The following is a 27,626-nucleotide window of genomic DNA, read 5'->3' as shown; positions in this document are numbered from 1 at the left end:
GGCATGGCCACTATGTCCACCGATCTTCGCGAACTTCGCGCCGAGGAGGTGGAACATTTTCGGTTTATAAATGAAAAATCTGTGGACGATATATCTCTTGATGTGTTTTATAAACCACACACTATAACTTTGTTGACTGTTTCTGTGCTGGGATTACTCTATGCCGCGTTCACACGGTAAGGCGTCCAAGGCGTTGTCGGCTGCTTGTAAAAGGGGGATTGTTGTTATTGAGATCGGTAATAACTGTCATTCATAACGCTCATTTCGGTCTGTGATTCTATATTTATGCGGGTCATCGGTGTAACATTATCTTCCATATTAAAATGATCTCTGGTTTATTCATTTGAGGTGACACATACCGCCGACATGACCCCATGGTCCATAAATTGACATAATTACACCGGAGGGGAAAAATCACGCGTGACACTCTGAAATAATGCTATATGTCTTTATAAGATACTATAAATAAGCTTTAGATCAGTGACGTGTATATTACATGGATATACACGTTTCTGTTTAGATCTAGTACTAGTGTAGATGGTTTCATCGTTTGAAAAATAAATGGACAAGTTTTGGAATGTTTTTTGGTGTAGGGAATTCGTTGGATTTTGTCGTAATGATATCACAGGAACTTGTGGACATGATTATGATGTTTTTAATCAAAATGTTACATTATAGACGAGTAAAGTAGATCTATTGTATTACAATCGCATGCTTAATTTGTTAAAAAAAAATTATCGTACCTTGGCCTTATAAATACTAAATTTATAAATACTGAAATACTTAGTATTTATAAGGCCTAGGTACGATATATATTTTTCTTTTAATACAAATAAAGCATGTGATTCACTGATTGTAATACAATAATTTACTTGTCTATAATGTAACATTTTGATTAAAAACATCATAATCATGTCCACAAGTACCAGTGAATGATATAACAATATAATAAAATCCCAACTAATATTTCCTTAGATTTATTTTAACAATAGGATTAAATAATATGATGAAACAATAGGATTTAATAACATGATAACATATCTTTGCGATATACACCATTACAATGTAGGCCTATGCTTGATAATTTCCTACTCCACACTCTCACCCCGATTTTCAAAGTAGAACTGTTAATTCACTTCAGGCAAGGTAATGTGTATTGTGTCCAACAGATTAGGGCATGGCTCCGAGTCGCAGTTTCTTGATCACTAAAGCAAACAAAAGATCTGTTGTTGGAGACTTGCTGACATGCTGTGTGGCATTAATGGCATACAGGTTCCCGCTATTGTTAACCTATATATAATGTAATTATATGGTGTCTCAAGTTTCTTGTACTGTGAATTCAAGCTAGATTATATATATCATGGACAAAAATAGCAACAAAAATGATAAATAGAGAAAATTATCAAAAGTTTAAAATTGAAAGGTCTTTATCAGAAAAACTTTATGAAGGCCAGATTATTGGATTTTAACACATTATTTTGATAATATCTCTTGAATTTTCAGAATGTAGTATTATTACTATATATATTATATATGTTTTGTAGGAAAATGAAATTGATTCTGTGACCCAGAATGATTCCTGCTATATTCACAATTTTAGAACATGAACATGATATTGTTCAGTGGAGTACTACATCTTAGTTTGTGATTAAGTTGTCTTATATGTTATCATCATTGTCACTCAAGTATTATGTTAAAACATTTTCGATTAGGACTTTTTTGGGTGAGTCACCGAGTGGTTGTCATTTCCTAATTATTCACTATAAGTACATGTACATGGCTAAAATTTTTGTTGAAAACCTATCAGAACAAAACTAATTACATACATATTGCATGCTGTTTTTTTTTTGTTTTTTTTTGATTGATCATTAATTGAATTTTTGAAATTATGAGGAAGTTTCATTGATAGAAAATTCCCCCTCCAAAATAGCAAGGACTGGAATGTATATCAGTAGACACTTGAGAGTATGTTTTTGACTCCCCAAATTGAGATCTGACTTTTTGGTTTGAAGGGACATGTCTATTTGACATATGTTTTGACCCTCCAGATTTCTCAGAAATAGTTATTTGACTTCTGAAATTGCTAAAAGTCGAGGGGCAACTGAAAGCCATGTATGATATAGTCATCACAAGAGTTAATTTTAACACAATAGATAAATATAATAATGATATTATTTGGTTGAAAGAGTAATAAACTGTGTTGAAATAATTAGATAAACTTTAATTGACAGAATTAAAGGTCAGAAGGGTCTGATGTCAAAAAAAACTTTCAACAACTTCATATCATCATCTAGCTACACTGATTTTTGTAGATCACTCTTTTTTGATGTCTATCAAAGTTTTCCAGATAATCTTCTTATTGAATACAGAGACTTTAAATTAATTAAATAATTCTCTACCATTGTTCTATATACATACGTAAATATGGACTGGTTGGGAAATTGTGTTAGAAATTTGGCCCTACTTTGTTTCTATATACAGTACATATATAGCTAGTTTCTTGGACACAAACAAATGAAAAAAAAATGAATTAATAAGGTCCTTGATAGACACCGTGTGACAGTAACAATATACCGTATTTGACCTAATATGTGCCCCTGCCTCTGTGAAATGATTGGTGCGCTAATTGAAACATAGAAAGTTCCTTACTTCACCGATCTGTTGATGTAATCTTTAATCTTTTAACTAATTATATATAAAGACTCGGGATTGTTTTCACTTCATAAAGATATACTGTATGTGAATAAAAAAATTTTTTTTTTTTTTCACACCAGAATCCGGATTTCGCATGGAAATTTTTCTCTGCAGGGGGTTTCTTTCAGTGACCCTTTTTGTGTTTTTGTCTACAAAGAATGTGCTTATAGGTCAAATAAGTTATTTTAAAGTTTTTGAGTAATATATTTATGTCATTATTTGTTTATATTGAAGCTAAATTGAATATTACTTTTAAAAGTATCATGAATTTATAGTATTTTAAATAAATCTGGAAGTTTTATATTCATCCTGTGAACATGCAGTATATATATAGCATATATTTTGGATGTATTTGTGAATGTTGTGAGTCAACAGGTTGATAATACAGACCCGCTGGACCTCTTGTAATGCAATGGTTCTTACTTGTTGTGTTGTAGAGATGACAATGTACAAAGTGACAATATATGGACGGGGCTTTGTGCTGTTTTGTTCTTTTTCCTGGTCATCAGCGTTCTCGCTTTCCCCAATGGTCCGTTCACACGTCCTCACCCTGCTATCTGGAGGATGGTGTTTGGTAAGTCTTCAGCTTCAACTAATTGTTGATGAAAAATTTACTATTTTCCAAAATTAAAAGCTGTATTTTGTATATAGTAATATATCTAATAAGTATTCATTGCATGATCATGACCATACAGTAAACACTTTAATAATGTAATTCATAATTTGATTTTGATTGTAACTTATATATTTATAAAATAATTGATGGAAGTATTATATATTGTACATATAGCTATAGCATTGTCTGTCCATCTGGTGTAATGTTTATTTTACTATTTGATTTTTAACCAAAGATCTCCGACGACATTTTTAAACTGATCTCTTTGTGACTTATATATTATTTAGTAGTATGTTTTATTATAAAATGGTCTGAGATATTGTTATCCTTTATCATTGTGTGAAGTTTGATCAAAATCGCATATATCCCTCAAATAATATAGCCGTTAGAGCACTGACAATATTTGATGCTACGTACATATGTGTAGGATGGACAGAGAGGAAATCTACAATCTCTTCAGTTTCATTGGTAGATGACGAACAATTAAAGACATTTTATTAGGATTATATAGGAATAATGACTTTGTGTTTCTTTGAAATTGTTTATAACAAGTTTTGTTATATTTTTAATTACTAGCCCTCAATAATTGTTGATGGATGTAATGCCGGTCTTTCCATGTCTCAGATTATATTGTCTGTTGTTGACAGGGATGAGTGTATTCTACTTTATCTTCCTTGTGTTTGTGCTGTTTCAAACACGGAAAGACTTCCGAAGGATATTGGAATGGTTGTATCCAGAGCTTGAAGGCATCACGATCGAGGAAAAGGTACTGCTGAATCGTGCTGATCCAGTTGTAATTTTGTACCAGTATGTCCAGTAGGAAATATTTCACAATGTTAATTTTATCAGCTTGAATGGTGTTCAGATTTACTTCAAAATGAAAATCTTAATAGTTTTGAAATACACATGTATAAAATTAAATTTCTTCATATGAAGAAAAATTCCCTTTTATGTTCAACTTTATATTGTTACTGAACTAAGCATGTATTGTCTTTGAAAACAAAACCTGTGGAAATCTAAAAAAATATATATATTAAATACATTTGTGTGTATATATATATTATCAAAACTATGGTGATTCAAGAAATTAATATTAAAAGTGATTCAAAGTTAAAGTCAATTTTGTACATTTTCAGGAATATGCTGCAAACTGCTCAGAGATAGACCTGCCGCGCATTGTTTCACATCTGGACTGTTTTGCCACAGCACATTTCCTGGGCTGGATAACGAAAGCGGTGCTGATTCGTCACTATGGTATCCTCTGGACCATTAGTATCCAGTGGGAGATCACAGAGGTAGTAACACACTTACCATATTTATTCTCAATTAAGCCCCATCCCAGAGTACAAAATTTTAGTTCCAAACTTTGGTAAGAGCTTATTTGTGAATCACATTTTTAATTGGCTACTGCTATAAAATTGTTAGATTTTGTAAAATTAACGTATTGGTGGACAAAGATTCTGTAAAATTAACTTATTGGTGGACAAGGGCTTGTCTGCAGATATATTCAGTATTACCCCTGGTTTGACCCTGGTCCGAGTCTCGGTCATATCCCCTGTCTGAAGAATTATTTCCTGTTTGAAGTGTTATAACTTTCCTTCTCCAAAGTGTTATCACTAAAATTATTTCCTTGTCTGAAGTGTTCTAAACAGAATTATTTCCCCTGCCTAAACACCAGAATCATTTCCTTGTCGGAAGTGTTCTAGACAGAATTGTTTCCCCTGCCTAAACACCAGAATTATTTCCTTGTCTGAAGTGTTGTAGACTGGTTCCTTACCTTAGTTCTCTATTCCCCGTGAGGTCTGTGTTCTGCTCTCAAATGACCAGTAGTAGCCCCATGGGTATCCATGTAGATTTTTCATCTATAAAAACCTAACAAAGTCCTCTTAAATATATTGCTATTGTTGAATTAGCAATACGTGTGAATTTGAGGCCGTGGTGGCCGAGTGGTTAAGGTGTTCCGACACTTTATCACTAGCCCTCCACCTCTGGGTTGCGAGTTCGAAACCTACGTGGGGCAGTTGCCAGGTACTGACCGTAGACCGGTGGTTTTTCTCCGGGTACTCCGGCTTTCCTCCACCTCCAAAACCTGGCACGTCCTTAAATGACCCTGGCTGTTAATAGGACGTTAAAAAAAAACCCCCAAAAAACAAGCAAGCAAAGAATTTTCACCAATATCTTACATGTCATAGTTTTCTAAGGAGCGCCTTATAAACGTAAAGGTTTCTCCTTATTATATAGTCACCCAATGGGAACTGAGAGAAATATTCCTTCCTTCCTTCCTTCCTTCCTTCCTTCACTGGAACTTAATACTTGAGGTATGGGTTCACCTTATGTGAATTCTTGGCATATAATTTCACATTAGTGGGGGACTAAGGATATTATAAGTACAAAGATGTTAATGCTCCTGAAATATTGATTGTAGATGGCATTTTGTCACTTGCTTCCAAACTTTGCGGAGTGTTGGTGGGACGCATGGATACTGGATGTACTTGTGTGTAATGGTTTGGGTATCTGGATTGGCATGTACTTGTGTAAAAAACTGGAGATGAGAAATTACCACTGGGAAAGTATCAAGTAAGTGTTGTCAGAAAGTAGGGATCAGAAAGTCCTTGTGATACTGTGACTGGAAAAAATATCAAGTATATGTATGACCAGAAATTAGGTTTAAGATACTTCATGTAGTACATATGGGAAAAGCATAACTGTAGTATATCACAAGATAAGATTCACCAATCAGGAATAACTAAATGAGGATTTCAAGTGTTGAAATGGTGATGAAAACTTGAACGTGTACACTAACCATAATAAAACTAAACATACAGTGAGATTCTCTATTGATGCTTGCATCAAAGTATGTCAATCATACTCCTGGGGTATCAGTACCTTGCAATTTTTAATTTAATTCTGAAATTCTCTGTTGTAAAAGTGTTAATTGATAGTTCACTAATCTTACAGAGATATCCACACCACAACTGGAAAATTGAGAAGGATAGTACTTCAATTTACACCTGTCAGGTAAGTGTGTTAGTCTATTTCAACGCTATTGAGTTTTCATCTGTACTGGTTAGGTAATACATGTACATGTAGAATATTAAACATTGTACTGGTTAGTAATAGAATATTAAACATTGTACTGGTTAGTAATAGAATATTAAACATTGTACTGGTTAGTAATACATGTAGAATATTAAACATTGTACTGGTTAGTAATAGAATATTAAACATTGTACTGGTTAGTAATAGAATAATAAACATTGTACTGGTTAGTAATACATGTAGAATATTAAACATTGTACTGGTTAGTAATACATGTAGAATATTAAACATTGTACTGGTTAGTAATAGAATATTAAACATTGTACTGGTTAGTAATAGAATAATAAACATTGTACTGGTTAGTAATACATGTAGAATATTAAATATTGTACTGGTTAGTAATAGAATATTAAACATTGTACTGGTTAGTAATAGAATAATAAACATTGTACTGGTTAGTAATAGAATATTAAACATTGTACTGGTTAGTAATAGAATATTAAACATTGTACTGGTTAGTAATAGAATATTAAACATTGTACTGGTTAGTAATAGAATATTAAACATTGTGCTGGCTAGTTATATAATATATCAAAAGGATTCTCACTTGGGGAAAAAAGAAGGATGACAATTTTTTTTAGGTGAGGAACTCTTTTAGAAAGAGGTGTTTTTGTTATGTAACATACACCCTTAATAGCTCAGTGACATTCATACTTGAACAGAGATCCTTTTAATAAATCGTATGGTTGGATCAATTCTAGCTCTATTTGTTTCATATTAAAGCTGGTCGGATGTAAAATGGTTGGATCCATTATCTTCCTATCGACGTGTGGCTGAAGTGTGTCTCCTCATCATTGTGTGGCAGGTAGGTACGAGGGTCATCTCCTCATAATTGTGTGGCAGGTAGGTACGAGGGTCATCTCCTCATTGTGTGGCAGGTAGGTACGAGGGTCATCTCCTCATCATTGTGTGGCAGGTAGGTACGAGGGTCATCTCCTCATCATTGTGTGGCAGGTAGGTACGAGGGTCATCTCCTCATCATTGTGTGGCAGGTAGGTACGAGGGTCATCTCCTCGTCATTGTGTGGCAGGTAGGTACGAGGGTCATCTTCTCATCATTGTGTGGCAGGTATGTACGAGGGTCATATCATCATCATTGTGTGGCAGGTAGGTACGAGGGTCATCTCCTTGTCATTGTGTGGCAGGTAGGTACGAGGGTCATCTCCTCGTCATTGTGTGGCAGGTAGGTACGAGGGTCATCTTCTCATCATTGTGTGGCAGGTATGTACAAGGGTCATCTCATCATCATTGTGTGGCAGTTAGGTACGAGGGTCATCTCATCATTGTGTGGCAGGTAGGTACAAGGGTCATCTCATCATTGTGTGGCAGGTAGGTATGAGGGTCATCTCCTTGTCATTGTGTGGCAGGTGGGTACGAGGGTCATCTTCTCATCATTGTGTGGCAGGTAGGTACGAGGGTCATCTCCTCATCATTGTGTGGCAGGTAGGTACGAGGGTCATCTCCTTGTCATTGTGTGGCAGGTAGGTATGAGGGTCATCTCCTTGTCATTGTGTGGCAGGTAGGTACGAGGGTCATCTCCTCATCATTGTGTGGCAGGTAGGTACAAGGGTCATCTCCTCATCATTGTGTGGCAGGTAGGTACAAGGGTTATCTCCTTGTCATTGTGGGGGTAGGTATGAGGGTCATCTCCTTGTCATTGTGTGGCAGGTAGGTACGAGGGTCATCTCTTCATTGTGTGACAAGTAGGTACGAGGGTCATCTCATCATTGTGTGGCAGGTAGGTACATTGTAGGTACATTGTGACCGAAGGGCTGCTATAGTAAGTCCAAACATGAGCGTTGTGTTGTATCCTTGAACAAGATAAATTAGTCCATCGTGTCCCAGTTGACTTGGCTGTATTTAATATGGAAATGCTGGAAATGTTTTGTGAAAACATTTAGCACTAAATCTCCCGACTTTATGTTCAATAGGAAGTTGAGCACTATGTCTCCCGACTGTATGCTTCCTAGGGAGTTAAGCACTAAATCTTGCGACTGTATGCTCCCTAGGGAGTTGAGCACTAAATCTCCTGACTATATCTCCCTAGGGAGTTGAGGAAAATGTTGGTAACTAAAAGCCTGATAACCACTGATCATGTACTGCTCAGAAACAGCTACATTGCCGTGATAAAGCTGTATATTGGATAACTTATCGAAAACGGTCCTTGTTTATTCCAGAACCCTGCCTATTCCAGCTTGGTCCCGGCAATTTCCCTACTACATTATAGTAGTTAAAACCTGTATAATCTGGAACCTGTCTGTTCTGAAAACCGATGTTGTTTAACTGACCATGGTATAAGTATACTTCTAAAATCGACCTGGTCAAACTGGCCGTCATGTTTTCTCAAAAAGCAGTTGATAAAGACCTAAGGAAGCTCGGATGTGTAAACAGTTTTAAATGTTACGTGTGCCTAGCAAGGCAGTCATAGAACCTGAGCTGACTTACTCGGGGGACTAGGAAAACGATTTGGTCAGTGACTATAGTTAGATGGTAAAATACTTGTGGGAAAAATAGCGACGAGAGCATTGGCGATTCATACACTGCAAGTTTCAGCATGGACAGAGCCGAGATTTGTTCTCACACCTTCATTTAGAATCTGTTATTCTTGTTTGGAATGAAATTAAGAGATTAGTATTTCCTATCTGTATTGACTCAAAAACCTTCTTTTTATTATGCACCTGTAAATAAAACATCCAGATCGTGAAACAGCCGATTAATCCTCTGTTGTAGTAAATGAAAAGCTGGGGAGTACATATTTAGGTCACCTAAGACGAAGTCTCAAGTGACCTATTCTAATCGCCTTTTGTCCGTCGTGCGTCCGTAAACAATTTACATTTTCAACTTCTTCTCCAAAACCACTGAACCAAATTCAATGAAATTTGGCAGGGAGCTTCTGTGGGTCTGAGGGGCGGGGCCAAAAAGAGTCAAATTGACTAAAACTTCAAAAATCTTCTTCTCTACTCTTAGATAAGGTGGAATCAAACACTCTTCATAGATGGAAGGGTCTTAAGGTGATTTAAACTTTACTATAGTTTATATACATTTTAGACTATGATTTCTTGTATATCTATTGGAATGCATTCTAATTTGGTTAACATTATCAGCATGGGATGCCAGTTTGATGGTATGTACATGTTGGCCCTGATTGACACCCGGGGCTGATGGGTGGTGCCAAAAAGGGTCAAATTGACCGAAATTTCAAAAATCTTCTTCTCAAGACCTAAATAAGGTAGAATCTATACTCTTCATAGATGGAAGGGTCTTATGGTGCTTTACCAAAATTGTGAGTTTCATGACCCTGGGGTCTCACGTTTGCGCCTGGGGAGGTGGTAAACTTTACTATAGTTTATATAGGGAAATCACATTTTTATACCCCCGCAACGAAGTTAGGGGGGTATACTGGAATCAGGTTGTCCGTCTGTCCGTCTGTCTGTCTGTAGACACATTTTATCCGGACAACTCCTCCTAAACCGAAGGGCCAATTTCAATGAAACTTCACACAAATATAGAGGACCATGTGTAGATGTGCATGCCACTTTCTTTTTTTTCAAAATTATGGTTGCTATGGCAACTGGTCACTATAAACAGGTTTTCCGATAAGAACCATAACTTTAAGTTTGTCCGGACAACTCCTCCTAAACCGAAGGGCCAATTTCAATGAAACTTCGCACAAATATAGAGGACCATGGGTAGATGTGCATGCCACTTTCTTTTTCTCAAAATTATGGTTGTTATGGCAACTGGTCACTATATTACTGGGTTATCTTAGTTAGCCTCTAATTAACAGTTCCAATTCATCATTGACTCGTGCAGATTGCGGGGGTATTAGTCAGCCATCCTGGCGACAGTTCTAGTTGACTATCATTTTTTGTTTGATTTCTATTTGAATTCATTCTAACTTTGATAATATTATCAGCATGGAATGACAGCTTAATGGTATGCACATGTTGGCCCTGACTGAACCCTTGACTGATGGATCTATCCAAAAAGGGTCAATTAAATTTTTTGAAACATTTCAAATCTCAGGTGACCGTTAAGACCATAGGCCTCTTGTCTATGTTTTAAATTAAAGTCAAAACCCATTTCTCAGATGTTGATTATTACCAAACTCTATAAACCGGTTACCTGTGTAAACCGGTTGAATTGTGTGGTCCCAGGTTATACTGGGTAATATCTTATCAGGAATAAAAATACAGCAAAAAGGAACTGATCAAATCAATCAATATTTGTGTAAGTAATATAATATTATTGAAATACCCTAATGAAACACGTAAGATATATTAAAACAAAAATGAATACAGAGTATTAAAGAATTTTTGTTTTTGCAGAACTTATTCAATTATGAAGATACAATAGATAGTCCAAATCTTTAAGTCATGGTGTTACAAAATTAAAAAGAAGGTAGTGGTACTGTATCGATTTATGTAATATATAATTAGTTGTACAGTCCTGAGTTGGGAAGGTAGTGGTACTGTATCTATTTAGTTGTACAGTCCTGAGGGGGGAAGGTAGTGGTACTGTATCTATTTAGTTGTTCAGTCCTGAGGGGGAAGGTAGTGGTACTGTATCTATTTAGTTGTACAGTCCCGAGGGGGGAAGGTAGTGATACTGTATCTATTTAGTTGTACAGTCCTGAGGGGGAAGGTAGTGGTACTGTATCTATTTAGTTGTACAGTCCTGAGCTGGGAAGGTAGTGGTACTGTATCTATTTAGTTGTACAGTCCTGAGGGGGGAAGGTAGTGATACTGTATCTATTTAGTTGTACAGTCCTGAGGGGGGAAGGTAGTGGTACTGTATCTATTTAGTTGTACAGTCCTGAGTTGGGAAGGTAGTGGTACTGTATCTATTTAGTTGTACAGTCCTGAGGGGGAAGGTAGTGGTACTGTATCTATTTAGTTGTACAGTCCTGAGGGGGGAAGGTAGTGATACTGTATCTATTTAGTTGTACAGTCCTGAGTCGGGAAGGTAGTGGTACTGTATCTATTTAGTTTTACAGTCCTGAGGGGGGAAGGTAGTGGTACTGTATCTGTTTAGTTGTACAGTCCTGAGGGGGAAGGTAGTGGTACTGTATCTATTTAGTTGTACAGTCCTGAGTCAGGAAGGTAGTGATACTGTATCTATTTAGTTGTACAGTCCTGAGGGGGGAAGGTAGTGGTACTGTATCTATTTAGTTGTACAGTCCTGAGGGGGGAAGGTAGTGGTACTGTATCTATTTAGTTGTACAGTCCTGAGTCGGGAAGGTAGTGGTACTGTATCTATTTAGTTGTACAGTCCCGAGGGGGGAAGGTAGTGGTACTGTATCTATTTAGTTGTACAGTCCTGAGGGGGGAAGGTAGTGGTACTGTATCTATTTAGTTGTACAGTCCTGAGGGGGAAGGTAGTGATACTGTATCTATTTAGTTGTACAGTCCTGAGTCGGGAAGGTAGTGGTACTGTATCTATTTAGTTGTACAGTCCTGAGGGGGGAAGGTAGTGGTACTGTATCTATTTAGTTGTACAGTCCTGAGTCAGGAAGGTAGTGGTACTGTATCTATTTAGTTGTACAGTCCTGAGTCGGGAAGGTAGTAGTACTGTATCTATTTAGTTGTACAGTCCCGAGGGGGGAAGGTAGTGGTACTGTATCTATTTAGTTGTACAGTCCTGAGGGGGGAAGGTAGTGGTACTGTATCTATTTAGTTGTACAGTCCTGAGGGGGGAAGGTAGTGATACTGTATCTATTTAGTTGTACAGTCCTGAGTCGGGAAGGTAGTGGTACTGTATCTATTTAGTTGTACAGTCCTGAGTCGGGAAGGTAGTGATACTGTATCTATTTAGTTGTACAGTCCTGAGGGGGGAAGGCAGTGGTACTGTATCTATTTAGTTGTACAGTCCTGAGTCGGAAAGGTAGTGGTACTGTATCTATTTAGTTGTACAGTCCTGAGGGGGGAAGGTAGTGGTACTGTATCTATTTAGTTGTACAGTCCTGAGGGGGGAAGGTAGTGGTACTGTATCTATTTAGTTGTACAGTCCTGAGGGGGGAAGGTAGTGATACTGTATCTATTTAGTTGTACAGTCCTGAGTCGGGAAGGTAGTGGTACTGTATCTATTTAGTTGTACAGTCCTGAGTCGGGAAGGTAGTGATACTGTATCTATTTAGTTGTACAGTCCTGAGGGGGGAAGGTAGTGGTACTGTATCTATTTAGTTGTACAGTCCTGAGTCGGAAAGGTAGTGGTACTGTATCTATTTAGTTGTACAGTCCTGAGGGGGGAAGGTAGTGGTACTGTATCTATTTAGTTGTACAGTCCTGAGGGGGGAAGGTAGTGGTACTGTATCTATTTAGTTGTACAGTCCTGAGTCGGGAAGGTAGTGATACTGTATCTATCTAGTTGTACAGTCCCGAGTCGGGAAGGTAGTGGTACTGTATCTATTTAGTTGTACAGTCCTGAGGGGGGAAGGTAGTGTTACTGTATCTATTTAGTTGTTCAGTCCTGAGGGGGGAAGGTAGTGATACTGTATCTATTTAGTTGTACAGTCCTGAGGGGGGAAGGTAGTGATACTGTATCTATTTAGTTGTACAGTCCTGAGGGGGGAAGGTAGTGGTACTGTATCTATTTAGTTGTACAGTCCTGAGTCGGGAAGGTAGTGGTACTGTATCTATTTAGTTGTACAGTCCTGAGGGGGGAAGGTAGTGGTACTGTATCTATTTAGTTGTACAGTCCTGAGGGGGGAAGGTAGTGGTACTGTATCTATTTAGTTGTACAGTCCCGAGGGGGGAAGTTAGTGATACTGTATCTATTTAGTTGTATAGTCCTGAGTCGGGAAGGTAGTGGTACTGTATCTATTTAGTTGTACAGTCCTTAGTCGGGAAGGTAGTGGTACTGTATCTATTTAGTTGTACAGTCCTGAGGGGGGAAGGTAGTGGTACTGTATCTATTTAGTTGTACAGTCCTGAGGGGGGAAGGTAGTGGTACTGTATCTATTTAGTTGTACAGTCCCGAGGGGGGAAGGTAGTGGTACTGTATCTATTTAGTTGTACAGTCCTGAGGGGGGAAGGTAGTGATACTGTATCTATTTAGTTGTACAGTCCTGAGTCGGGAAGGTAGTGGTACTGTATCTATTTAGTTGTACAGTCCTGAGGGGGGAAGGTAGTGATACTGTATCTATTTAGTTGTACAGTCCTGAGTCGGGAAGGTAGCGGTACTGTATCTATTTAGTTGTACAGTCCTGAGGGGGGAAGGTAGTGGTACTGTATCTATTTAGTTGTACAGTCCTGAGGGGGGAAGGTAGTGGTACTGTATCTATTTAGTTGTACAGTCCCGAGGGGGGAAGGTAGTGGTACTGTATCTATTTAGTTGTACAGTCCTGAGTCAGGAAGGTAGTGGTACTGTATCTATTTAGTTGTACAGTCCTGAGGGGGGAAGGTAGTGTTACTGTATCTATTTAGTTGTACAGTCCTGAGGGGGGAAGGTAGTGGTACTGTATCTATTTAGTTGTACAGTCCTGAGGGGGGAAGGTAGTGATACTGTATCTATTTAGTTGTACAGTCCTGAGGGGGGAAGGTAGTGGTACTGTATCTATTTAGTTGTACAGTCCTGAGGGGGGAAGGTAGTGTTACTGTATCTATTTAGTTGTTCAGTCCTGAGGGGGGAAGGTAGTGATACTGTATCTATTTAGTTGTACAGTCCTGAGGGGGGAAGGTAGTGATACTGTATCTATTTAGTTGTACAGTCCTGAGGGGGGAAGGTAGTGGTACTGTATCTATTTAGTTGTACAGTCCTGAGTCGGGAAGGTAGTGGTACTGTATCTATTTAGTTGTACAGTCCTGAGGGGGGAAGGTAGTGGTACTGTATCTATTTAGTTGTACAGTCCTGAGGGGGGAAGGTAGTGGTACTGTATCTGTTTAGTTGTACAGTCCCGAGGGGGGAAGTTAGTGATACTGTATCTATTTAGTTGTATAGTCCTGAGTCGGGAAGGTAGTGGTACTGTATCTATTTAGTTGTACAGTCCTTAGTCGGGAAGGTAGTGGTACTGTATCTATTTAGTTGTACAGTCCTGAGGGGGGAAGGTAGTGGTACTGTATCTATTTAGTTGTACAGTCCTGAGGGGGGAAGGTAGTGGTACTGTATCTATTTAGTTGTACAGTCCTGAGGGGGGAAGGTAGTGGTACTGTATCTATTTAGTTGTACAGTCCTGAGGGGGGAAGGTAGTGATACTGTATCTATTTAGTTGTACAGTCCTGAGTCGGGAAGGTAGTGGTACTGTATCTATTTAGTTGTACAGTCCTGAGGGGGGAAGGTAGTGATACTGTATCTATTTAGTTGTACAGTCCTGAGTCGGGAAGGTAGCGGTACTGTATCTATTTAGTTGTACAGTCCTGAGGGGGGAAGGTAGTGGTACTGTATCTATTTAGTTGTACAGTCCTGAGGGGGGAAGGTAGTGGTACTGTATCTATTTAGTTGTACAGTCCCGAGGGGGGAAGGTAGTGGTACTGTATCTATTTAGTTGTACAGTCCTGAGTCAGGAAGGTAGTGGTACTGTATCTATTTAGTTTTACAGTCCTGAGGGGGGAAGGTAGTGTTACTGTATCTATTTAGTTGTACAGTCCTGAGGGGGGAAGGTAGTGGTACTGTATCTATTTAGTTGTACAGTCCTGAGGGGGGAAGGTTGTGGTACTGTATCTATTTAGTTGTACAGTCCTGAGGGGGGAAGGTAGTGGTACTGTATCTATTTAGTTGTACAGTCCTGAGTCGGGAAGGTAGTGGTACTGTATCTATTTAGTTGTACAGTGCTGAGTCGGGAAGGTAGTGATACTGTATCTATTTAGTTGTACAGTCCTGAGTCGGGAAGGTAGTGGTACTGTATCTATTTAGTTGTACAGTCCTGAGTCGGGAAGGTAGTGGTACTGTATCTATTTAGTTGTACAGTCCTGAGTCGGGAAGGTAGTGGTACTGTATCTATCTAGTTGTACAGTCCTGAGGCGGGAAGGTAGTGGTACTGTATCTATTTAGTTGTACAGTCCTGAGGGGGGAAGGTAGTGGTACTGTATCTATCTAGTTGTACAGTGCTGAGTCGGGAAGGTAGTGATACTGTATCTATTTAGTTGTACAGTCCTGAGGGGGGAAGGTAGTGGTACTGTATTGATACTTTCAGAAAGTATTTGATAAGTAAGAATATAGATTAACATAACCTTACTTTATAAGGATATTCTGCACAAGTTGCATTATTTCTGGCTGTTCAGTGTATCTCTTAATTACACTTTCTAATGACTTTTAAAACTGTTGTTAGCTTCAAAATATTTTTCTTTTTGTCATTTTTGACTTGTAAAATTGTTGGGATCACCCGAGACAATATAAAAAAAGATTGATATAGTGCATTGGGGAATCTGCCTTAATATGGCGCATAGATAATAGATTTTAGTACTGGGTAAATACACAAGTGTGTATGCTGTTTACTTAAGATTAATGTGACCATCTAGATATGTGTGTGTTATATCTTACTGTGGTAGAGTGTATGAGATAAAGTTAATTTGTTTATAAATATTAGTATTCAAAAACTGGTCATTAAGTGCAAAAGGTATTTAACTCTTTATGATTTATCCGGCCTTATGTCATGACGCTTGTGACGTCCGGCCGTCGTCCGTCCTTTGTCAGTCCGTCGTCCGTCAACATTTGCTTCAAATTGCTACTAGTCAAAAAGTTCTTATTGGATTTTGGTGACTCTGACCCCCAAGGGGCCAAAGGGACAGGCCCCAATAGGGGAAATAGAGGTCATTCCTTTAAATCGCTACTAGCCATAAAGTTATGAAAGGATTTGAACCCAATTTGGTCTGAGAAACATCCTTGGGGGTAAGGGGAACAGTTTTTACATAAATGGTGACTCTGATCCTCAAGGGGCCAAGGGGTGGGGCCCCATAGGGGAAATATTGGTAATTCCTTTAAATCGCTACTAGTCATAAAGTTATGAATGCATGTTGTAAAAACAATCCTTGAGGTCTTTCAGACCCTTAGAGAGTCTGGACTTCGTTATTTCTTTAAAGCAGTTGGGATCCCCACACTTTAACCATATGTAGAATTGTTTGAGATGGACAAATAAAACGAATTGAACATGAACATTATTTTGACATTTGGTCAAATCCAATCAGGTGAGCGATACAGGCCCCATTGGCCTATTGTAAAAAGTAAGTACTTTTAAGGCTACAGTGTAGATTGAAATAAAAGCAGAATCTTTATTGCTTACTTTCAGAAAATATATATGTGTATTAGTTTTAACATGAAGACAAAGTTACAAAAAAAATCGCTGCCTAATGAAATTGGTGGGGAAAAAAATGTTCTGTCTGTCCCTATCTTTGTCTGATTAATGATGTTTCTGGAGTATTTCTCAAAATCTGTTAAAATAACTTAATAAAATCTTTATATGCACATCTACCTAATAGTCAATTGACACTATGTCTATATTACTCTCCATTTTACTAACTCCCTTTCCCTTCTTTATCAAATATTGTTCTCACTTCTCTCCCTGTTACAGTAGGATGGAAACACTTTGGGAATGCATGATAGTTGGTTCTGGCTGTGCGTTTCCATGGTAACAGGAAAAAAACCCAAAAAGGACTATTGAATATCATATTGTTCCTTGACATTCCTTCTACATATGCACTGTGGATCTCCCATATCCACACCAACCTGTCAATCAACAGGTGTTTACCTGATTACAGTGTTGGAGAACTGCCATCCCAACTTCTGCTCTCTGAGATGCTTACCTTGGTATACTGTTTTATATATGATAGCAAAGCTATTGTTATAATACATCTCAACCAGTCATCGATCCATTTTGTTTACATTTTGTATACATTCTTTCACAGTTGTCGGAGCTGAACACTTTCTTTCTGAAGCATGTTATGGAGGTTCCTCAGAATCACAACCTAAATGTATGGAGATTGTTTCTCATCTGTATGGTATCTGCACCAACTATACGGTATGTATAAACTGGTGGTTCTTATCTCTCTGGTATCTGCACCAACTATACGGTATGTATAAACTGGTGGTTCTTATCTGTATGGTATCGGCACTGATTATACAGTTTGTATATATAAATTGATGGTTCTTATCTGTCTGGTATCGGCACTAATTATACAGTATGTATATATAAACTGATGGTTCTTATCTGTCTGGTATCGGCACTAATCATACAGTATGTAAATATAAACTGATGGTTCTTATCTGTCTGGTATTGGCACTGATTATACAGTATGTAAATATAAATTGATGGTTCTTATCTGTCTGGTATCGGCACTGATTATACAGTATGTAAATATAAACTGATGGTTCTTATCTGTCTGGTATCGGCACTAATTATACAGTATGTATATATAAACTGATGGTTCTTACATGTATCGGTCTGGTATCAACACCAACTATACTGTATGTAAATATAAACTGATGGTTCTTATCTGTCTGGTATCGGCACTAATTATACAGTTTATATATATAAACTGATGGTTCTTATCTGTCTGGTATCGGCACTAATTATACAATATGTAAATATAAATTGATGGTTCTTATCTGTCTGGTATCAACACCAACTATACAGTATGTATATATAAAACCTTGGCTTATTACAGAATAATTATTACAGAATAAATACACTCTAAAATCAAATCAATGGGCTTCATGTTCCAATGCCTTTACAATGTTGTAACAGATTGGCAGGGTGATTCTTTGTGGGAGTTACTGCCCTTGATTGAGAGCCAACTTCTTGTTAGGCTAGTGCTCTCAATTCTGCATTTCTCAATATGGAAGGAATGCCTTGTTCAAGTGTATAAATGAGTACTCTAGCTTTATTTTTGTGAGCTACTGCTCTTGACTAAGCTTTCTTATCTTGGTAGCACTAATACCAGTTACATGTTATTGAATTTTCTTTATATATTTCACTATGCAAGAAATTGATTGTGTTGCATCCATTCATTCTTGTTAACAATATGAATAACGTTTCTATAATGTCGTTTGTATAACCAATATTGGCTAGCTCTGAAATAATGTTTTTATGATTGTTTTACAGACAGTACTACGTGTATGTAACAGACCGCCAGTGTAAACGACTAGGAACACAATGTTGGATGTTTTGGTATGTATCAAATGTCTGCCCTTTACCAGCCTACTAACAATTCTCTTACTGCTGTAACTAATCCTCGATGGATTGTTTGGAGTTGTCTGTTAAGTCATGGTCAAGGTCTGTTAAGTCATGGTCAAGGTGTATTCAGCATTTACCATAATGTCACATAGCTAAAAGTCAAAGTGTATTCAGCATTTAATTTACCATAATGTCACATAGCTAAAGATTAAGATGTATCCAGCATAGACCATAATGTCACATAGCTAAAGGTTAAGTGTATTCACCATTTAATTACCATCATGTCACATTGCTAAAGGTGATGATGTAATCAGCATTTACCATCATACAATTGAAATAGTCCCAAAACATATCAAATCCAAATAATGGTGGAAGTTCACTGATGTTTTCATTGCCTTCTTTGCCTCATAGAAACCAATGCCCTGAAAACAGCCTTATTCCTGCTGAAACTCTCAGTTGAGAAAGGTTATCTTAATAGAATAAATGGACATTGTTGAGGTTGTCTTTAACTTCTTCTCAATGATTGGACTACAGTAACTGTGAATTTGAACCAATCCATTCCATCAAAAATATTACAAAATGGTATTAAGTTTTTAAAGTAGTAAAACAGGTCTTTGAAAATCAAAAATTAATCTGATGGCGAAAAATCTGTTTTTTGTTTGGTTCATGATATTATAATTATAATATAGTATTCCTACTGTTATTAAAACAGTGTTTTGTGACTTTTTCTTACAGTGCTATCACACTGACAGAAGCCATCATCTGTTTGAAATTCGGAACAGATTTATTCAAGCAAACAGATGTAGTGTATGTGATGTACTGGTTTTTAGTACAGGTAAGTACTGGTTTACCTGTCATCTTCTTGGAATTTCTATCTGGGAGATTGCACATATCCAAATTTCCAAGCTTTACGGACATTTTTAGACCTCATTTTAACAAAATAAGTAATAATATTTGAAGCTGTTTTGGACCGATTAGATTTTAAAGATTTTGAACAGAAGTTTAACTGATCATTAACAGTTAATTGAGTCTCCCTCTATAATATGGAGTGCAGGTACAGTAGTACGGGGTTTCATATATATAGACTATAATTATTTTTTCACTTATATGACAAAATATAATGGCATGCTGTCATAGGAGTGAAATGAAGTTGGCAGTGGATATGCAAATGAAGTTTAGATAGCAGGGGATGTGCAAATGAAGTTTGATTGCATTAATACATGTATGCAAATGAAGTTGGCAGGGGATATGCAAATGATTTTTTTTTTTTTTTTGTATGCAAATGAAGTTTGCAGGGGATATGCAAATGAGTTTTTTTTTGTATGCAAATGAAGTTGGCTGGGGATATGCAAATGAGTTTTTGACCCAGATATTCAGTAGAATCTAACTTACCTTTTCAGCTTATAGGCAGTATCATTTGTGTTTACCTGTGTGCTGTGTATGCAAAGAACTTGAGGTGGACAGTAAGTATGATGTTGTACCACAGTCGTCATATTTGGAGACTGATCATGTTCACTTTTGAGATAGATTGGTAGAGTCATTTTTAATTTCAAAAGCTTTTAGGACTGATCAGAAGAAGACAAGTACAACCTTATATTTTATTAATTATGTGAATGCTACATGTCGATAGAACAGATCATTATAAAGAGAAAATATTTGACTTACATAGAATCAATAAACATCAAATAGTGTATCCAACACACCTCTAGAATAAAATACAAACTTTCAATATGTTGTACACAAAGGTAGAAAAGTAACAATGTTACCAAACTTATTTTTGGTACGATTCTATTCATGGTGTCAGACCATTTGATGTGGATTACAAATGACTTGTGTAATAAACTTACCAATGATATCAACATGTTGTCATGCTGTCATCATATTTTTGTATATTTTAATGAGGCTTAGAAGTAAATTGAGACTGGCAGTAGAGAGATGGAAAATAAAAAAAACCCAAATATTTCTACTGATGTTTACCTGCTGTGGTTTTTACATAAACATGGGTCACAGATGAAAACTGTAAAAACACCTTACATAAACATGGGTCACAGATGAAAACTGTAAAAACACCTTACTTAAACATGGGTCACAGATGAAAACTGTAAAAACACCTTACATAAACATGGGTCACAGATGAAAACTGTAAAAACACCTTACATAAACATGGGTCACAGATGAAAACTGTAAAAACACCTTACATAAACATGGGTCACAGATGAAAACTGTAAAAACACCTTGCTTAAACATGGGTCACAGTTGACTGAACTTAAAAACTTAAACTTCTGTTTCCTTCACAGTCCCTAGAGGATGGATTCTTTGTCACAGATTCGGAGGCCACACAGGACTCCTCAACACCAAAGAAAGTTCCGAAAATCAGCAATGGCAATGCTGCTAATGGATACAACCTCAGAAAGAGACAGCAGCCAGCCAATGGAAATGCAGGATAAATCATAGTTGTCATGTGACAAATTTCAGCCAATAGTCAAGCTGGAATTTGATCATGTGACATTTATTGCTATGGATAAAAAGTTTATTAGGTTGACAAATCTGTTACTTAAAATTTTAGATGCTACAGACTCCATCAAATATTCTAGAATGTTTACTGGGTAACCACCATTCATCATGTCAAAGGACAATGCTACGGCCATGTTGCTTTTTGTTATACATATACATGGCTTGTATTCACTTTTTATATATCCGTCGGAATTCACCAGTAATCAGATTAAAATTGGACCACATCATATAATTATGTCATAATGTCAGGAAAAAAAGAATAAGATCACCCATTGTTTAGTTTTACATGTAGTAATTAATTAACAAGTTGAATTGTATCTCTTATGTTGCTGTTTGTTGATGATATTAATGTGTTAATATATTTACACTATTATATTAAGATATTTGAAGATTATGATTGCAAAACAGATGCATATCTTTCTCATTGAATATATAGGTCTCGTTAGTAAAAATGATGGGATCACCCAGTATAGCTAGGTCATGGATCCAATTAAACTAATCTGGATCCGGAGTTAATTGGCTGTGTATATACTTAATGGATTCATCAGAAGAGAAGTAATAACGACAGGACAGACAACGTTTATTTCTATGTCTACATTTTCACTATGACTTCTCTACATACTGTGTATATTACCTACCAATTTTGATTCGGTGATTGTTCCCATGGGGAAATTAAAATGTCAGTAAATTTGTCGGGACAATGCATTATATACATGTACATGCACAAAGAACCTTTAGTTTGAAGTATACTATGTAGATTTACATTGTTCTGATTGGTCATTACAGTGACCCCCACTGGTCATTACTGGTATTATATACATAGTATAGTATAAGTTTAAGTTTTTAGAATGTGTTCTGGATTATATACAGTACATGATCTGTTTTATCCACCTTGTCCCTTTTAAGAATACTCAAGAAATTAATATCATGCTTGTACTTTTTTCTATTTTGGATATTAAATTCATTAAACATCAATGTGGAGGTGTGATAAACATAAAGGTTTTACTATTTGTAGTTAAATGACTTATTTTATCAAATAACTGGCCTGTTTTACCATTTGATATGGCCATGTCAAATATTGTCATACAAATCTGTAATAGCACTGTTGTGATGCAAGAAATAAATGAAGTCAGATGATAATAACATGATAATCATATGTTTCCGTGGTTGAAAATTTTAAAAATACCATTCAAGTTAAAAATTAGTTGGTGTTCTAAAATGTGAAATGAGCTTGAAAGTTTTCGCTTATTTTGTTATAGATGCGAGTTATGTGATGAATAGAATCTTTCACTAGTGTCATAGTAATATGAAATCTATTAAACACATTTAATAGATTTATATGTTGCTTGCCTGAAAGGCTGATGACATATTAAAATTTATTTATTAAGATTCCTGTTATGACACTCATAGAAGTTTCCCCGTTTACGTTTTTTAGTTTAAGTACTTATACAAATACAGTGTGTAGCACACCTTCAGTGGACCAATTTCTCATTAAATATCTACAGAAGTACTCATATTGAGAAGTGCTGGAAACATTGAAAAGTGAAATTTCCATTCTTCAAAATATCCACTTTTACAGTATACCAAGTGAAACAAATCCTTGAAAACAATGAAACATGTCTGTCAACACAAGTTTCATAAGAACTTGGTTATTGGTAGTCTTTGATGTTTTGCATGTGACAGATGCATTAGCTGGAGTTTCCTCTGGCACTGACACCAGACTTAGGCATTCTGACAGATTTTTGTCTGCAGTTACATATATTTCCGGCTACACAGCACATTTATCTGTCAGAACGGTGACGTCTGGTGTCAGGTGCAGAGAAACTCTGGCTGCAGATACATACATGTTCTATTCACATTATGCAGGTTTCAAGAGTTCATCTTTAATTACATGTATGTGGAATAACAGCATCCTTTGTATGTGTGGTTTTGTTTTTGATCTCACTAACACATTTTCTAAGCGTTTTCATATTTGATTAATACTATGGTTGTGAGGTTGAAATGTTACACAAGGTTAACAGCTATCTATAAGTGTAGATTAAGTGTACTAGATACTGTTTCTCCAGAAGATCAGTGGTCAGCAGAACTTAATATGATACTGTCTCTCCAGTAGGTCAGTGGTCAGCAGAACTCTATATGATACTGTCTCTCCAGTAGGTCAGTGGTCAGCAGAACTCTATATGATACTGTCTCTCCAGTAGGTCAGTGGTCAGCAGAACTCTATGATACTGTTTCTCCAAAAGGTCAGAGGTCAGCAAAACTCTATGATACTGTTTCTCCAGAAGATCAGTGGTCAGCAGAACTCTATGATTCTTTAGGTCAATGTTGCCGATCTCTGACCTCTGGTTTAATGTTGCCGATCTCTGACCTCTGGGTCAATGAAATAACATCTATAGATCTATCAAGTCTGGATGATTTTTTACCAGATCAGTGACCTCTTGTTTATCATATCTATATCATATGTAAAGTGTAATGTTCAAAATGGCTTCATGGTCAGTTTTGTTGGATCTCTGTCTTGTGAAGACAAATCATTTAATAACTGTAATCATGATAAGTATTGTGCTGTCTTTGTGGTCTCGCTGGGTAATATTACAATAATCTGATGCTGTTTAAGGGCGACTAGTTAAAGACTGGGCACAACATTATCATTATGATTAAATTTAAATTTGTTTGATTACTGACTACCACTGGTAATGGATTCTACTGTTTGTGTAAATGGTGTTATAAGGACAGTCAGACTAAATACCTCATCTCTATTCTGTTGTGAGGTTAATTAAGAATATTTTAATTGTAATAGGATACAATATTCATTATAGACTCTCGGATGTTGATGTGTGTTAACTTTTTAAGCATGATTATGTATATAATGATAACATATATATTATGTAGAATGATGTATTAATTCTACGTCAGAATGAAACGTCACTCTTTTTTTAGAGTAGACAATCAAGGGATAGCACTTAACTCTTGATCATAAACTTGATTCCCGTAAAAATACTCCTGGGAATGAGAGCAATCTAAGCATTGACCTTTGACCTGTCCCATGACCTTTAGACCTGTAACCTCTGTAGCAGGGAGGCCATCTACAACCTGAAAGGGCCTGGAACAATAATTTCTGGAGTAAGTGAAGATGAATGAACCACAAATTAAAACAATGACCAGAAATTTTAATCATATCTCATAGTGAAATCTGTCCAAGTAAAATCCACATTCAAGGTCACAATATCGGACATGATGAAAATTTCAAAAGACTTGAGAACAAGTTCTGAAGTGGCTAGATCATGTGGATTATATTGCATGCTGTGTATCTAATGTGATCAAATTTCGAGGTTACGGGTTGAGAAATTGGTGGAAGTTTTCTTGTTGTCCCTTATGAATTATTGTGTATGTTTTGGTTTGATCTCAAATTAATGGAATTAGTGGTTTTCTCTCCAGTGGTTGAATTATACTGGGGTGTCTTTTGTTAATAAACTCTTAAGTTCTCTGTCAATATTGCAGCTACTATTTAGCAGACAGTGGAAAAGATTGGGTGTATACTAGAATGGGGTCAAATGCTGTTCAATATAATGTTTTAGGTGTAAATATTACTTGGATTCATGATAAAGATATATGTGAAAAGTAAGCTTTATTTTACAACAATTGTGAAACATGTTATACCAACTTCCATTAGTCACTCCTGATGGCTGGATGGGAGACCACAAGGGGCTTTACCTGAAGATACATATACTTAATGTCCTTTTAGTAGGATGATGTAGAAGATTCCTTTAGGATATATGCTATGTTACCACAAATGGAATCTCCTGTCCACAAAATAGTTTCAAGCCTAGCAGATTTTAATAGATCATGCATTGATAATGCTGTGTGCAATTCCGAGTGGGATGTTTTTATGAGGGAGATAACTCTATGCCAAATCATAGGTAACATACATACCTAAGGTGTTAACATTTAGAATTAGTTGGATGATGGACATAAACAGACAACTTTGTGTTGAGGTGTTGTAGTATTGACTTGTATTAGTCTGTGGTTGTAGTTGTGATTTAATAAGCTGGCCGTTTTCTATAAGCCTGGTTTACATATGTGCCAGTAAAATTGTTTGATTGGTCAAGTATAACAGAATGTTTTCGCCAGTTATTTTCATGAGTAAAGTTTCCCTGTGTCACTAGAAGTAAAGTTTCTCTGTAACTAGAAGTAAAGTTTCCTTGTAACTAGAAGTAAAGTTTCCTTGTAACTAGAAGTAAAGTTTCTCTGTAACTAGAAGTAAAGTTTCCCTGTAACTAGAAGTAAAGTTTCCTTGTAACTAGAAGTAAAGTTTCTCTGTAACTAGAAGTAAAGTTTCCCTGTAACTAGAAGTAAAGTTTCCTTGTAACTAGAAGTAAAGTTTCTCTGTAACTAGAAGTAAAGTTTCTCTGTAACTAGAAGTAAAGTTTCCTTGTAACTAGAAGTAAAGTTTCCCTGTAACTAGAAGTAAAGTTTCTCTGTTACTAGAAGTAAAGTTTCCTTGTAACTAGAAGTAAAGTTTCTCTGTAACTAGAAGTTTCTCTGTAACTAGAAGTAAAGTTTCCCTGTAACTAGAAGTAAAGTTTCTCTGTAACTAGAAGTAAAGTTTCCCTGTAACTAGAAGTAAAGTTTCTCTGTTACTAGAAGTAAAGTTTCCTTGTAACTAGAAGTAAAGTTTCTCTGTAACTAGAAGTAAAGTTTCTCTGTAACTAGAAGTAAAGTTTCCCTGTAACTAGAAGTAAAGTCTCTCTGTAACTAGAAGTAAAGTTTCCCTGTAACTAGAAGTAAAGTTTCCTTGTAACTAGAAGTAAAGTTTCTCTGTAACTAGAAGTAAAGTTTCTCTGTAACTAGAAGTAAAGTTTCTCTGTAACTAGAAGTAACGTTTCCCTGTAACTAGAAGTAGAGTTTCCCTGTAACTAGAAGTAAAGTTTCTCTGTAACTAGAAGTAAAGTTTCTCTGTTACTAGAAGTAAAGTTTCTCTGTAACTAGAAGTAAAGTTTCCCTGTAGCTAGAAGTAAAGTTTCCCTGTAACTAGAAGTAAAGTTTCCCTGTAACTAGAAGTAAAGTTTCCCTGTAACTAGAAGTAAAGTTTCCCTGTAGCTAGAAGTAAAGTTTCCCTGTAACTAGAAGTAAAGTTTCCCTGTAACTAGAAGTAAAGTTTCCCTGTAACTGGAAGTAAAGTTTCCTTGTAACTAGAAGTAAAGTTTCCCTGTAACTAGAAGTAAAGTTTCCCTGTAACTAGAAGTAAAGTTTCTCTGTAACTAGAAGTAAAGTTTCCATGTAACTAGAAGTAAAGTTTCTCTGTAACTAGAAGTAAAGTTTCCTTGTAACTAGAAGTAAAGTTTCCCTGTAACTAGAAGTAAAGTTTCTCTGTTACCAGACATACATCCCTGAGGGTATTTTTGTTTCAAGTTTGAATTTATTGCACAATATATTAACAAACTGTGAATGTTGTGCTTTCAGAGATGTTGAAGTCATGTTTTGTTGTAAATGTATGTTGTCTGAAGTCATTCTGTGGTATGTAAATGTTACATTTTTGTGTATTGCTTGCCAGCTATTTCCACAATCATTTGACCCTATTTTGAAATACAGTGGTAGAACTTTTACCAGGGATTTATAGATACTCTAGAATCTCGATAATAAGCCACGGCTTATTTTCTTTTTTGGTAAGGAATCCCAGGCTTATTTTCGAAGCAGGCCTATTTTCAAGGCCGTCTTATTTTCAGAGTCATTTACATCCTGTAGGGCAAGTAAGGCTTATTTACATGACCATCTTACTTTTGCCGATACTAATAATAGTTAATGAAATCGTCAGCACTATTCTTAATCACTAAAAATCATTTATAACTGTTACCCCTTTTGTTATCGAGAATGTCTATAGAAAACACATGGAATATGATAGAGGGCAAATCTTGACAGCCAAGGATATATGTAGTTAACACTGGCAAAATTTTATAGGATAAAAAAGGGCAAATGTTACTTTATTTTCTCAATTTTTAAGTGTGTTTATAATATTATTTTAATGTTTCAGCATTGTTTTACTCTTTCTGATATCAGTTTTTAGTTCACCTGATCTGAACTTATACCATGGCATGTCATTGTGTGTCTGTCACCTGCTGACATTTTCCTTTAAATCACTACTGTGTAATCACCTGCCCAGATATTGATCTTGGTCTGCAGTATTCTTGGATAAATTGGACTGTTTTTCATCAGTGGAGATTATAACAGCCTTAGGGGCAGATAGGGATGAAGTTAAATCTTCAAAGTTCTTCTGATCAGCTAAATAGATTCTGATCATAATGAAACATTTGATTCGGGCCCTGTGGGCCTCTTATTTTGTTGTATGATGTGTTATTCCTGTTTTGTCAGCATTAAAATGTGTAGGATATATTGTATATTCCCTGCTATCAGTGATATTTTACAACCCAGAGTAAATATTACATATTTATGACTTGTATTTGTACATAAGGTTCTACACATGTATTTTCCTGTGGAAGCAGAGAGAAATGTAGAGAAATGTAGGTAATCATTTTAATTGTTGTAAATTAGTCCGAACAATGAATATGGCTTAACTATATTTAATTGATAAGATATATTTTCA

General features: G+C 36.3%; 1 protein-coding gene across 1 annotated transcript; it reads left to right on the top strand.

Moving 5' to 3' along the window:
- On the top strand, positions 1 to 27,338 carry LOC117316164 (phosphatidylserine synthase 1-like). The gene is made up of 12 exons (XM_033870674.1): positions 1 to 176; positions 3,132 to 3,268; positions 3,958 to 4,076; positions 4,447 to 4,605; positions 5,736 to 5,887; positions 6,269 to 6,328; positions 7,133 to 7,214; positions 17,247 to 17,359; positions 18,443 to 18,508; positions 19,250 to 19,349; positions 19,915 to 19,977; positions 20,812 to 27,338. Exons 1-12 carry the CDS (start codon positions 4 to 6, stop codon positions 20,959 to 20,961), a joined length of 1,374 nt encoding a protein of 457 aa, XP_033726565.1. The 5' UTR covers positions 1 to 3; the 3' UTR covers positions 20,962 to 27,338.
- Positions 27,339 to 27,626: the final 288 nt, after the last annotated feature.

The sequence above is a fragment of the Pecten maximus genome, chromosome 18 (genome assembly GCF_902652985.1).
Source record: "Pecten maximus chromosome 18, xPecMax1.1, whole genome shotgun sequence".
Lineage (NCBI taxonomy): Eukaryota > Metazoa > Mollusca > Bivalvia > Pectinida > Pectinidae > Pecten > Pecten maximus.
Note: the sequence above shows the minus strand (reverse complement) of the source record. Positions and strands in the feature narration are given on the sequence as shown.

Coding starts and splice junctions, on each gene's coding strand:
- LOC117316164 (XM_033870674.1), top strand. CDS start 4: ATGGCCACTATGTCCACCGATCTTCGCGAACTTCGCGCCGAGGAGGTG. Junction 4,077..4,446: donor GCATCACGATCGAGGAAAAG/GTACTGCTGAAT, acceptor GTACATTTTCAG/GAATATGCTGCAAACTGCTC. Junction 5,888..6,268: donor TACCACTGGGAAAGTATCAA/GTAAGTGTTGTC, acceptor CTAATCTTACAG/AGATATCCACACCACAACTG.